The sequence below is a fragment of the Phascolarctos cinereus genome, unplaced genomic scaffold, assembly GCF_003287225.1.
Source record: "Phascolarctos cinereus isolate Bilbo 61053 unplaced genomic scaffold, phaCin_HiC Scaffold_3;HRSCAF=262, whole genome shotgun sequence".
NCBI lineage: Eukaryota > Metazoa > Chordata > Mammalia > Diprotodontia > Phascolarctidae > Phascolarctos > Phascolarctos cinereus.
The window spans coordinates 228239993-228254771 of record NW_027555736.1 but is presented as its reverse complement, the minus strand read 5'-3'; the positions used below and the strand labels follow the sequence as shown (position 1 = coordinate 228254771).

General features: G+C 40.6%; 1 protein-coding gene across 4 annotated transcripts in view; it reads right to left on the bottom strand.

The window, feature by feature from the left end:
• Positions 1 to 555: 555 nt before the first annotated feature.
• Positions 556 to 14779, bottom strand: part of ABCD4 (ATP binding cassette subfamily D member 4) — a 41114-nt gene continuing 26890 nt past the window's right edge. For 3 of the 4 annotated variants that reach the window (XM_020986299.2, XM_078151473.1, XM_078151474.1), the window contains 3 exons: positions 14585 to 14661; positions 9799 to 9914; positions 7572 to 9582 (listed from right to left, as the gene is read on the bottom strand). In XM_020986299.2, coding sequence (XP_020841958.1) covers positions 9514 to 9582; positions 9799 to 9914; positions 14585 to 14661 — 262 coding nt within the window. In that variant the 3' untranslated portion in view covers positions 7572 to 9513. Of the gene's footprint in view, positions 2249 to 7571; positions 9583 to 9798; positions 9915 to 14584; positions 14662 to 14779 lie in introns of those variants that run through there. The other variant, XM_078151472.1, reaches the window with a different exon arrangement.

Here is a 14779-nt window from a genome sequence, read left to right as displayed (position 1 = left end):
AATCTTAATAACCCTGTTCCCCTTTCTTCTTTCTTTTCCTCATGCTAATAGGAAGCTAAGTTCACAACACCAAAGGAAATGCCCTTCAGAATAATCAATAGGGCCATAGTACTCCTACCACTCCTTGGAGGAATGGGTGTCATTTAAAATCCCACATCCCCATCCACTTTTCTTTTTGTGGCTGTCGAGTTCTAAGCGGTAGCTCAGAGATCTGCTCACTTATACATATATTCCTGCTAAAGGTATAAGAATAAAGCATATCTAATCAGACAAAGCCAATGTGTTCATCTGTCTGGCTGAGGTGTAATTGTTACAAGGGAGGGTTCAATGGACAGGAGGGAGGAAACTTTGGAAAATGACAATAGGGTAAATAGAACATCAATAAGACAATAAAAAAAAATAGAGGTGTGATCTCTTCCAGGACTGGGACAACGCCGATTAAATACTGAACCAAGAGGCAAGCCTGCAGCTTATGGAGTACCTGAGCTGTCCCTTAACCCTTCTGGGCTTCTTTCCTAGGATCTATGAAATGAGGAGGCTGTCCTAGATCAGGGGTTCTTTTTTTAAACTTTTACCTATTTAATATATTTTTATTTTACCTTTTCTCAATTACATGTAAACAAGAATTTTTAACATGTTTTTTAAATTTCTGAGTTCCAAATTTGCTCCCCTCTCTTCCCCATTCCAGAAGGCAAAAAATTTAATTTAGATTGTACACGTGCAATCATACAAAACATTTCCATATTAGCCAATATTGCAAAAGAAAATGAAAACCAAAACAATAACAACAACACAAAAAACCCAAGAGTGAGACAGTAAAAAAAGCGTGCTTCAAACTGCATTCAGACTCCATCTGTCCTCTTTCTGGAGGTGGATAGCATTCTTCCATCACAAGTTCTTTGGAACAGATCAGGGGTTCTTTGTTGTAGAGTTGTTCAGTCATGTTAGACTTGTGACTCCGTGGACCATATTGTCCATGGGGTTTTCTAGGGAAAGATACCAGACTGGTTTGCCATTTTCTTCTCTAGTGGATTAAGGCAAATAGGGTTAAATGACTTGCCCAAGGTCACACAGCTAGTAAGTATATGCCATCAGATTTGAATTCAGGTCTTCCTGACTCCAGGCCCCGTGCTCTATCCACTGAGTCACCTAGCTGCCCCCTAAGGGATTCTTATCCCACATCTAATTAGTTGCCAAGTCCTTTCAATTCTACTTTGGCAACATCTCTCCTGTATACCCCCTCCTCTCCTCTGACACTGCTAACACCCTGGTACAGGCCCTCATCACCTCACACATGCACTATGACAATGGCCTGCCAGTTGGTCTCCCTGCCTTAACAGTCCATCCTCCCCATAGCTGTCAAATTGATCTTCCTACGGTTCATGGCCAACCATGTTAACCCCTTCCTCTACCCCCACCTCCATTCAATAAACTCTAGTGGTTCCTTATCACCTCCAGAAGGAAATATAAAATCCTTTGGCTTTCAAAGATGTTTCATAATCTGTCTCCCCCTCTCCTTTCCTTATACCTTCCATCCTCTTCCATCCAGGGACACAGGCCTGCTCACACTTCCTTGAACAAGACCCCACCTCCCAACCTGAGCATTCTCTCTGCCTCTCTCCCACACCTGGAATGCTCCGCTTCCTCATTTCCACCTCCTGGCTTCCCCGGCTTCCTTCAAGTCTCAGCTAAAGTCCCACTTTAAGCCTTCCCCAGGCCTCCTTAATCTTACCGCCTTCCCTCTGAGACCCCAATTTATCCCATATGTGTCTTGTTTGTATACAGCTGTTTGCATCTTGTATCCCCGGTCAGCTTCTAGGAGGCACTTAATAAATGCTTGGTGATTTGATTTGTCATTCTATGTATTTTGTTTTTATGCATTTAAATCAACATTAATCTGAGAAAGGGTCAACAGACTTCACCAATTGGCAAAGGGATTCATGACCAAAAAAAAGGTTAAGAATCCCTGGATGATCCCTGAGGTTCTTCCTGCTGTAAAGTTTTACCATGCTGTCCTCTGTACTAGTGTAATTCAGAGACAAAGAAAGGAGCTGCGGGCCAAGCCTGTGGGTCTGATTGGGCAGAAGGGGACTTTGATCCATTTGCTTTTCTTTGTCTCTTTTTCGTGGATTATTCCTTATCATCTTTGGTATCTCTTTAGGTTGGTTGAAGATTGTTTTCTTGTCCTGACCCAAGACTTCAGACATCTCCAGGAATGATGTTGACAGCAATTTTCTTGGCAAATGATCTGTTTAGGAAAACAATGACAGGGCAAAGGATTTTTTTTGGGGGGGAGTGGTTCTGGTTCGGTTTTTTGTCTGTTTGTTGTGCACTGTCTACCTAGGTCTGTACGTGTGATGTGGAAGAAAAATTCCCATTTGGGTAGTTTGGTTTGCCCTGCTGATACAGAGAAACAAGTATTTTGGCCTTGTCCTCTGACACTGATCCCCCACTGGGAAAGGGCCTTGAACAAACTCTGACCTGTTCTGCTGAAGGAACACACCAGTGAGTGGATGTTCTCGGGAAGCAGATTTGGGTTAGTGAGGGAAAACTCTTAGCAATCAGAGCTGTGTGCAAATACAATGGGCTACTTGGCCATGCTGTGACGTCCCCATTCTTGGAAGCATTCCATCAAGAAGTGGAACGATTACTTTGGGGAGATGTTGGGGTAGCCTGGGAGGTGAGGTTGCAACCCATTGTTTACAATGTGATGATACCGTGGTGAGCGGAAAAAGTTTAAGAAGCCCTAGTCTAGACTTTATCAATAGTTGATAAACATTTATAAAATACCTACTAAATACCAAGCACTGGGGATACAAATAAGGAAAAGAAAGACCCAGTCCCTGCCCTCAAGGAGCTTACAATTTAAATGGGGAGAGTAATACATAAAAGGAAACTGAAAAGGGGAGGGGGCCAATGGGATTCAGTTGAAACCAAGCAGAGCTGCTCATGGAACATGAAGAGTTAGGGGAAAATTCTGAGCCCTCTGTAAAGGGAGATTTTGGGAGGAGTTTAGTACTCTGGCCTCCAGCCCTCCAATCAGAGGGAAAAGCAACTTCGAATGCTAAAGAGGTGCTGAGTATCCAAAGCCAGGTCAAACTGCACAATGACGAAATTGTTAATTTTCTCCAGTTAGAAGTGCTAAGTGTATCAGACCCATCAAACCCCTTCGGGTACCCTCAGACCACCAGCACACACATATAGGCTGACCTCTTCTGTGCAAAGCTATGTGGCTTCATGAGAACGAACTCATAGGATGACGGATTTAGGAAAGTCCTTCCTGTTTAGTCCAATCTACTCATTTTGCAGGGAAGCCCAGAGAGTTTAAGTGACTTGCCCAGGATGTATGAAGGCTCAAAAATGAGATACAAAATGTCATGCAGGAAGGAGAGCAAATAGATTGGTTTGCCTGGACCATAAAGAGAGGGAAGAGGAGTGATGTAAAATAAACCTGGAAAGATAGGATGAAGCCATGTTATGAAGGGTTTTAAATGACTGAGAAGTTTGCATTTGATCATAGGGGCAATAGGGAGTCACTAGGGGTTATTGAGCAGGGTAGTAGCATGATCAAACCTGTCCTTTTGGTATGTTACTTTGGCAGCTATGTGAAAAAGGGAGATACTGGCCTGTGTAAGATTATGTCTAAAATGAGGCCATTCCCAGAATGTATGATAATTCTGGATACAAAATGGCTTAAAAACAGAAACGATGGCCTTGTCATTGAAGTACTGAGCTGGTAACAAAGCTGGCATTTGGATATGTCCCAAAAGAGGGATCACTTCAGTCTTCACCTGGCAAATTCCAAAGTGTTAAGTTTAAAGCTACATATCTATATCTATATACTTATAAACATATACATACATATGCATAGGCATCACAGCATGGGTGATGTCCTTTGATTCATGCATAAATGGGATTTAAGTGAGGCAGAGTTGCATGAAGTCGTGGGCCTCACTCTCTCCTCCAGAGTTACCACAGTTCAGTGGCAGGACAGAAGCAAGATGACTGGTGAAGGCTCAAGATATATGCATCACATTCACACACATACATGTCTATATAATATATGTATATATTAAAAACAATTTTAAGCTGGAAGGAATGATAGCTGTTTGGGGAAATATTCATTTAAAAATTAAAGTTAAATTAAATGAAGACAGGGGAATGAGCATTTATTAAGCACCTACTATGTGCCAGGCACTGTGCTAAATGTTTTACCATTCTAAATGGCATAGTGGACAGAGCATTGGGCCTGAGTCAGAAAACCTGAGTTCAAATTTGGTCTCAGGTATTTACTGGCTATTTGACTCTGGGCAAGTCACTTAACCCTGTTGGCCTCTGTTTCCTTGTCTGTAAAATGAGCTGGAGAAGGAAATGGCAAACTACTCCAATATCTTTGCCAAGAAAACCCCCAGTGAGGTCACAAAGAGTCAGACACAACTGATCAACACTTATGTTCACAACCACCCTTTGAGGTAGATACCATTAGTAACCTCATTTCAAAGTTGAGGAAACTGAGGCAGATAGAAGTTAAGTGACTTGTTCAAGGTCACAAAACTGGCAAGGGTCTGAGGCTGTATTTGCACTCAGGTTTTCCAGACTTCAGCACTCTATCCAGTGTGCCATCTTGTTAACCAGATAGAAAAGTTGGCTAAAATAAAAAGTTTATGCATGGAACAAGAAAAAAATGCCATTCAGCAGTCATGAACCATGTAGGCCAATGGGTCTGATTCAGTACAAAGTACCTTCTTAATATGCAACTTGTGACAATAAATCTAGGCTACTTCCCTACCTATTTTCAGGGGTCTAGAAATTTTAGCAATGGTGCTGACTCTACTTGCATAAATTTTTTTTCTCTCTTAGAAACATCTGACTGCCCTGTTGACTCCTGCAAGCCCAGAGACTATGTGAGCATATACTGCAAACATAGGTATATTTCCACAGGATCCCAGATAACATCCCTTGTATACCAGAAGAGACTGACGTGGAAGGACTAGCTGGGACATGTTTATAAAGCAACCCAATAGTCCACATTTATTTGTCTGGTGTGGGGAGTGAGAAGGATTTAGTTTAACAACAGGGAGGAGAAAAATGGAAAAAAGATATTGCAGTAAAATATTTTCACAACTGAGCTCAGTAAGAAAGCAAGCACTGTATTGCTTTTAATATTACTGACAAGGAAGGCCAGATTTGGCCCACGGATCATCGTTTGCCTGTGCCTGTACTAAGTTACATTGGTATTTGAGTGGTAGAGAAATTCTCCGCTTTGATTTAATCATCTATGCTTTACTCTGTGTAATAAATACCACTGAGTCTTATCTCACCTCTTACCTTCTAAGGAAGGTAAGGAAGGTAAGGTAAGGAAGGTAAGGTAAGGAAGGTAAGGTAAGGAAAGTAAGGTAAGGAAGGTAAGGTAAGAAAGGTAAGGTAAGGAAGGTAAGGTAAGGAAGGTAAGGTAAGGAAGGTAAGGTAAGAAAGGTAAGGTAAGGAAGGTAAGGTAAGGAAGGTAAGGTAAGGAAGGTAAGGTAAGGAAGGTAAGAGGTAAGATAAGGCTCAATGGTATTTATTACACAAAGTAAAGCATAGATGATTAAATCAAAGCGGAGAATTTCCTCTACCACTCAAATACCAATGTTACTTAATACAGGGATAGGCAAATGATGATCCGTGGGCCAAATCTGGCCCACTACCTGCTTTTGTATGGCCAGTGAGCTAAGAATGGCTTTTACATTTTAAAATAAAATTGGCAGGCCACATTTGGTGTTTGGGCCATAGTTTGCTGACTCCCTATTCTGGTCAATATGTCCTAGGCACAGGGGATGTTTAGCCTTGGAGAAGGGAAGGCTCAGGGGGAACATAATGTCTGTCTCCAAGAATCTCAAGGGCTGTCACTACAAAAAGGGATTAGATTTATTCTGTTTAGCCCCAGGAGACAGAACTAGGGACAACGGCTAGAAATTATAAAGAGATAATAAAGTTAGGCTTAACACAAAGGAAAAAATCCCAATTAGAGCAATTCATAAGTGGAGTGGGCTACCTTGGAAGGTGGTGGAGTCATTCCTCATTAGAAGTCTTCGAGAAGAAGCCGCATGTCCACTTGCTGGGGATGTTATAAGTAGGGATTCCTTTTCAAATACGGCTTAGATCAGCTAATTATTAAGGTCCCTTTCAATCGCTAAAATTCTATGATTCTGAGTTGTCAGGTGCTAAGAGATTAAGGAACTTGATTGGGGTCACAGAGACAGTCAGAGTGAGATTGGAACCTAGGTCTTTGCACTTAGCCATGGCTTGTTAAAGAGTGGAAGAGTTGAGGTTTCAGGTTGGCATTCTGTGGACAAAGGAATAGAAACAAGGCATATGGGGCTAGTCACAAGGAACTTTATACTTTTGCCTGGTTTTACTGCAGAACTCAAAGACAGATTAAATCTTTAGCTTCCTTGATGGGACACAAAGAAATATAAAGGGGGAAGAGTGAAACTCCAGAAACACACTGGTTATTCCGAGAAGCATTGCTTGTTCTCTGATCTGTTTGGTCAAGAGTTCAACAAGCAGGTGTGGGCTCCAAAGGGGAGGAGAGGGCAACACCAATTGGGAGACAGAGTTGGGCCTAGCCGACCGTTCTCTCTGAATGGTATTCTGTTTTGACATACAATAGCAGGGAGAGAGATAAAATGTAAAATCCAGGGATCCCTGTGACCACAGTTAGAGGAAAGTGCCGGAGGACAAAAGGTTTCTTTTATTTCTATTCATTCTGAAAGGAGAGCAGTAAAGAGCAGACGGTTTTTTGGCAGTGGTTTCTCCATGTTGGGTGAAATAATATGGCGGGAATAAGAAGCCTTTTTCTTTAGATCAGAGCTAATTCTTTTGTTTAACTGTTGTAACAAGTCCAGGTTGGGACATTTGTGACCTAATTATGCATACCACGGGACAGATGAATTTCAATGAGAAATTGGTGGAAAGTTTTGATCAGAAATTTCCAGTCAATTCAACTCCATTCATCAATTAAGCACCGACTATGTGCAAATCACAGAACTGGAGATCCAGATTCTTCTTTCACAACATGAATAATGTGGAAATATCTTTAATATGATTGCACAGGTATAACCTATATCAGATTGCTTGCTGTCTTAGGGAGGGAGAATAATCTGAAACTCAAAATCTTATTGTTGAAGACTATCTTTACGTGTAATTGGAAAAAATAAAATACTATTTACAAAAAAAAAGAGGCTACTGAAATAGTTCAGGCAATGTAAAGGAAGAAAAAGAATGTTTGGAAGACATGAATCTGGATCAATGCAATGACGTCCTACCTTTTGGCAGAGAGGTAAAGAACTGTGGTTTCAGAATAAGACATTTCCAAATGCAAACCCGTATGGATTTAATTTGCTTGCTTATACTTATTTGTTATAAGAGAAGGCTCTTATTTTGGGGAGGGGAGTAAAGGGTGTGGGAAGGGAGGGATATGGAGGCAAAAATTAAAGACTGCCAACGAAATACTTAAATATTTTAAAATACATAGAAGAGATCAGAGAAAAGTTCAGAAGAGGGACAGAGACAAGCAAGGTACACTCATGTAAAATTTAATATATGTTTAATTATATATTAGTCAAAAGAAATAGTCATATCTATGTAATGGTGATTCACAGTTTCATACATAGAACCTCTTTGTATTATTTATTAATGTTTGTCAGGTTTGTAATAAAAAAATTGTCCCAGCAAAAGATGATTAAAATCTGAATGGAGTTAAGAGTCTGGGTGAGCAAAGAGAAAAGGAAATTTCTAATCCTTCAAGCCATATGCAAAACATATTGTCTAAGTTAAAATGGGAAATTACCTGGCTTGGGACCAAATATTTTCTTTTTAAATTTTTTTAGTTTATTTTGATTTATCAACAATCACTTCCATATGCTTATGAGTTTAAAATTTTTCTCCCCCTTCCTCCCCACCACCCTCCCCAAGACGGTGCACAATCTGATACAGGCTATACATTTACATTCCTATTAAACATATTTTCATATTAGTGAAGTTGGAAGTAAAAATTAAAACCAAGAGGGGGAACCATCAGAAAGAGGGAACAAAACTCAACAGAAGAGGAAAAAAAAATGATAGCGATTCAACTTCCATAGTTCTTTCTTTGGATGTGGGTAGCATTTTCTATGACGAGGCCTCTGGAGATGTCTTAGATCCTTGTAACACTGAGAAGGGTTAAGTTTATCAATATTAGTCATCGCGCAACGCGGCCGTTATTGTGTATAAAGTTCTCTTGGTTCTGCTCACTTCACTCAGCATCAGATCATACATGTCTTTCCAAGTTTTTCTGAAGTCACCCTCTTCATCATTTCTTATAGCACAACAGTATTCCATTACATTCATATACTTGGGACCAAATATTGAGGCACTCCTCAGTTTCTTTCTTTTGGTCTCAGCTGACCACCAGAGAAAACAGATGCTCAGAAGGCAGGAGTCTTCCTCAGACCACTACCACTTATAGCCCCCATTAAAATGAGGATGATTTCTAACCCAGGGGCTAAGGGACTTTAGGACTATAGTTCCCAAGAAATAAAAGGGCACAAAAGGGCCACTACTCTCACAAAAATTCCTACTGTTATTGTTCATTAAAGGCTGACTATTAAAGATCTGAAGAGAACCAGCTAAGAAAGTTTTTAGGCTCAGAATTTTATATTTTAAAACAATTATACGAGTAACTTAAAAAAAAACTAGTTGAAATTTTAAGTGGTTATAAGATTAAAGTGAAGAGTTAAAGATTTAACATTTAAAACTTTCACCACCTAGTTAATTCCCATTTCTGGACTCTAGTGATCTGGGAAGTTTAGACAGTGTTTCAGTGCTTAGAATCTGGGAATCAGGAAGACCTGAGTTCAGATCCAGCCTCAGACTTTTACTACCTATGTGACCTTGGGCAAGTCTCTTAAACCTCCATTTTCCACAACTGTAAAATGAAGGTAATAATAGCACCTACCTCAAAGGACTGTTGGGAGGATCAAATGAGATCATATTTGTAGAAAGCACCCAGCACAATGCCTGGCACACAGTAGGTGCTACATAAATGTTTATTCCCTTACTGCTGTTGCCCTCCCCCCATCTAATTTAGCCTTTTCATTTGACAGATGAGAGATCTGAGGCCCAGTCAGCAGCAGCGCCAAGACCAGAAGAAAAGGCCCAATTCAGTGCTCTCTGAGAACCTGTATCTGAGAATCTGAAAGTGGCTTCTTTAGCGAACGCCATCTCAGGTACTTGTATAGCTAAGCATTTCTGGGGGACGGGGTCCTGGCTGAGGATGGGGGATTTCCCCCCAAAAAGGCACTGGAGGTAGGGACTGAGCACCAACTAAAGATTCTGCCAAAGTGAAGGCAGCGGTAGCAGACATTCCCAATCCACAGGAAATCTACCCACGGCTCGGTCCTATCTTACTCAATCGGTTCTCCTGGTCACTTCTGGATAAACAACCACCTGGGGCTCGGCTCCTTCCTGAAGTTGCCCAACGACGTGGCTGCTTCATTCTTCTTTGGTGTGGGTCAATTCCCATTTTCCTCCTCCACAAAGTTTCAAAACTGAAGAATGGAACTACAAGAAAACAGATACCATCAGCACCACGGCGGAGGGACCGGTTCTCACAACGCCTGTGGCAGGACACCGGCTTCTGCCCTGACTGGCCCCCCCTTCCTCCCGCTCCACTGTGCTAGGCTCCCTGCTCTTCACGCCTCCCTCTCTACATTCAGGCTGAGGACGCAGAAGCCCGGTCAGTACAAGCCCCTGCTACAGAGGAGCCTGACCCCTCACCTTCTCTAGGCTTTGTCGATGGCCCACGCTGATGAGTGTCATGCCCAGCTGCTGGCAGATTCGGTACAGCTCACTCTCTACCTCTTCGGTCAGAGCACTTGTGGCTTCATCCAAAACTGAGGAGAAATGGGAAGAAATCAAGAATTCAAGACCACAGTTCTCCTCTTACACCAAAGATTAAGTGGGGCAGTAGACAGAGCCCTGGTCCTGCAGTCAGGAAGACCTGAGTTCAAATCCGAACTCAATCACTTACTAGTTGTGTGACCCTTAGCCTCTGATTGCAAAACAGGGATAACAACAGCATTGACCTCAGAGGGTTGCTGTGATGATCAAACGAAATCACATTTGTAAAGCACTCAGCACAGAGCAGGCACCAGGAGAACACTGTACACAGTAACAGCAACTTTGTGCGATGAATAACCATGACAGACTGATCTCTTCTCAGCATGTTTTCTTCCTACACTATCCGTGTCAAAGGCAGGCAATAACAGCTCGCACTAATAACAACAACAATATAACTAAGTAATTACATTAATTAACTGTTTTAAGGTTCGAAGAAGCCACAAGCTGCTTTACATAACAGGGAAACTTTCTCCCTTAATCGGTGGCAGCTCAATTTTCTAACAGTAACAATAACTCATCTCCATAGGACTGAAGAGACTTAAGGCGTGTTTTCTTTTGCTACATGGCTTTGCAAACATTCTCATTTGATCCTCATAACAATCCCTATTTTGCAAATGATGAAACTGAGGCAGGCAGAGGTTTAGTAACTTCCCCAGGATCACACAGCTAGCAAGTGTCTGAGACAGAACTTTAATTTGAGTCCTCCTGACTTCGGGTCAAGTGCTCAATCTGCTAATGATCATAGCTATCATTTATATATTGTTTGAAGATTTGTAAAACACTTTACAAGTATTCTCTCATTTCATCCTCTTTTTCTTTTCTTTTTCTTGGGTGAGGCAATTGGGGTTAAGTGACTTGCCCAGGGTCACACAGCTGGTAAGTGTCAAGTGTTTGGTCTGAGGCCGCATTTGAACTCAGGTCCTCCTGACTCCAGGCCTGGTGCTCTCTCCACTGTGCCACCTAGCTGCCCCTCATTTCATCCTCAAAATAACCTTAGGGGGGTAAGGGCTATTTTTATTATTATTATTATCCCCATTCTACAGATGAGGAAAGTGAAGCAGACAGGTGTAAGTGACTTGCCCTGGGTCACACGGCTAGTAAAATCTGAGGCCAGATTTGAACTCAGGTCTTCCTGGCTCCTACCTTATCACCTGGCTGCCTCTCAGACAACCCTGAGAGAGGCCACAAAGCTGCTTTACATAACAGGGAAACTTCTTCCTTTAACTGGTAGCAGCTCAATTTTCCAATGGTAACAATAACTCATCCCCATAGGACTTAAGATACTTACACGGTGTGTTTTCTTTTGTAACACGGCTACTGTGGAACTGTTTTGTATGACTTCACACATATAATCAATATCATATTGCTTGACTTCTCAAAGGGTGGGGGAAGGAGGAAGAGGATTTGGAATTCAAATTTTTTAAAAAATGAATGTCAAATTTTTTTATGTAATTGGGAAATATTTAATGAAATAAAGAAAAAATATTTTTTTAAAAGAGAGATTCTTATATAAGCTATGGAAAAGTGAGCAGAGCCAGGAGAACAATCTATGAAATGACTACAACAGTATACAACAGAAAGAACCAACCAGCACAAAACAAGAGATTGAATGTTCTGAAGTTAAAAAGCATGAGGCTCAGCTCCAAAGAAGAAACAGGAGACGGCCCCTTCCCTGGGTCTTCTGCAGAAAGGAAGGGCTGGGGAGGCTCCATGAATGTGGCACACCACATCATAACACCAGACTATTTTTGGATTGTTTCTGCTGAACGTTTTTTCTCTTCCTTCCTTCCTTTTTTAAAAAAAATTTTCATTATAAGGGATGACTTTCCAGAAGAAGGGAGAAGAGAGACACAAGGGAAAATCTAGGCAATATGAAAATAAAAGATAGCAATAAAAATGTATTTTTAAAGACATATCGTGTTGAGGCAGCTAGGTGGCACAGTGGATAGAGCACTGGCCCTGAGTTCAAATTCGGCCTGAGACCAAACATTTGACACTTACTAGCTGTGTGACCCAGGCAAGTCACTTAACCTAAAAAACAAGAAACAAATACAAAAAACAAACAAACAAACATACAAAACCAAAAAAATATATGGTGTTGGGGACAGCTAGGTGGCACAATGGATAGAGTACTGGCCCTGGAGTCAGGAGGACCTGAGTTCAAATCCGGCCTCAGACACATAACACTTACTAGCTGTGTTACCCTGGGCAAGTCACTTAACCCCACTGCCTAGCCAAAAAAAAAATACACACACACACACACACACACACACACACAGTGCTTAGAAGTTTACAAGGCACTGTCCTCAAGAATTCAGAAAAGCATGGGAAGGCTTTCATGAAGCCTGACGTAGCAGTAATAGCAGCCAGCATTTATGTGCTGCTTTGAGGTTTTCAAGGAGCTTTCTCTACAGAAGTTCTATCATGGGATCCTCTATGTGGTAGATGCTTTTGTTATCCTCATTTTATCTAGGGGGAAACTGAAACTGAGACTTGCCCAGGGCCACACAGCTAGTCAGTGTCTGAGACAGAATTTGAACTCTGGTCTTCCTGACTCAAGCCCAGCATTCTTTCTACTGGGCTACCTAGCTATTGTTAAGCAAGACCTGCCCAACAAAATACAAAACGACTACGAAAAGTAAATGGAAAGAACAACAACAAAAAAAAGCAAGTGAAATTCTGTTTGATTATAATGACCAAGTTTAGCTCTATATAAGAAAAGATAAACGTCCTCCCCTTCCTTCTTTGCCAAAGTAGGGGATTATGGGTGTGCAGACACCCACACTATCAGACTCAGCTGAAGGGCTAGATTTGCTGAACTGCTTTTTTCTCTTTCTTATTAATGGTACAAGGGATGGCTCACTGGGTAGTGAAGGGGAGATGGGATATATTTATGTTTTTAATACCTTACATATTATAAATATTAAATTATATGTATATTTAGATTTAAATATATTAAATTTTTATAAACACATTATGGTAAATGCCATATATATATTTATATGGAATAAATACATTTATTTACATTTATATGGAATATAAGCATATTTAACATGATATGCTATATATATTTATCTAAATATCTATATGGAATCAAAATACATAAATGTCTGTATAATAAACATCTCTAGATACATTATGTATTGATATAAAATAATTATATGGAATATATAAGTATATGGAATATATTTAATACATAACACAAAAAAGCAAGACGGCAATACGTTTTTTAAAAAACTCACTTTCCTCAAAACAATCCCATGAGGTAAATGATAAAAGAATTATACTATATGATATATGATATCATGTATAATGACAATAATATAAGAATTATATTACATGAAGAAATAGTAGGATTATCTGCACCATGTTTTAATGAAGAACATGGCTCCTCTCTGGACTTCTTCCCTACTTCCCACTTCCCTTATCACTGATTGACGTCATCTGACCTCAAGTACCCAGGATCAAGTCTTGTTTCAGTCCTGTTTCAGGTAGAATGGAGCATAATAATTCCAGGAGGAAAAAGGTTTAGAATAAGGGAAGCTGAGAGGCCAGCTTCATTAGGGGGAGTGTCAACGGAACCTTTAGCTCAATCTCTCTCAACTCCAAGACTCACCCATTCGCTGCATCACCTATCCCAGGATGCAGCGTCTTGTGGAAAGGGTAAAGATGAATATTCATCTTTAGAGTTAATAAATAAATAATAATGTATTACACTATAGAGGTAATAGGGAAGTAATAATACATTACATCACAGTTAAATGAATAACAATATATTATGTTTATATATACTATATTATATAATACATACAATAAATAGATAATGAAATGAACTGATAAATACAATAATTAATAAATAACTTTAACATAAAAATAAACTATAAACAAAAAAAATTAGGTATTTGTGTCTGATGATAAAAAGAAGCAGAAATGTTAATACAGGCTGAAGTCAGGGACAAAAGGCTGGGAGTCAGGGCTGTTTCGAGGCATCCTTCAGCCAGTTACAAGACTATGTTACACTTTGAAGGCTCTTAAGAGCCTTCAAGGTCCCCGAACTGGAACACCACAATCCAGTAATAGGTAGTACTACCCCCCGGGAAGTTATCCCATGCCAAAGGATTCTGATTATGCTAACGGCTGGCACTTATGGCACTTAGATAAGCCCTTTCATTTTTCTTTTGACAGCTTCTTCATCCATAAAATGTGAGGGTTTGACCCCATGCTTTTTCTAAGGTTTCTCTTCCAGTTTTAAAATTCTATGATGCTAAAATTCCCCATTTGTCATACCCTTTATATTGTCCCACTGGGCATGCCCAGCTGCCCTCCTTGGATGTAGCAGCCTGGAAAGAAAACCCTTGTCCATTTTCAGGGTTTGACACCCCACCTCCCCGATGGCTCCAGCTGTCACCGACAGTACAAAGATGACAAGACTGAATTTATAAAATGTTATAAAACGTTCTGAGCTCCTCTAAGAAAACTAAATACTACCATGTGGGCCAAAGCCTACGAAAGGGCCTTGGGTGTTACTTCTCCTCCTTTGCAGGTGAGAGAAATGAAGAGAAACACTGTTTCCTACCACAGGACATGTATCATACTTGAAGACACACACAAACACACACAACTACACAATCTGACACCACTTCTACTGTGGGTTATTCCTTACCTGCATATTTAGGTTGCAAATAGAAGAGCCGGGCAAAAGACAGTCTTTGCATCTCTCCTGGAGACAAAACATCATACCTGGGGAGCAGAAACACGGCAGACGGGGCTGAAGGGTAAAAACCAAACGCTTTTTTCTCTTCATTACAGGCATCTGAGAGATGGCTTCAGAGATTGCCCAAGTGGTTGCACTTCTAGA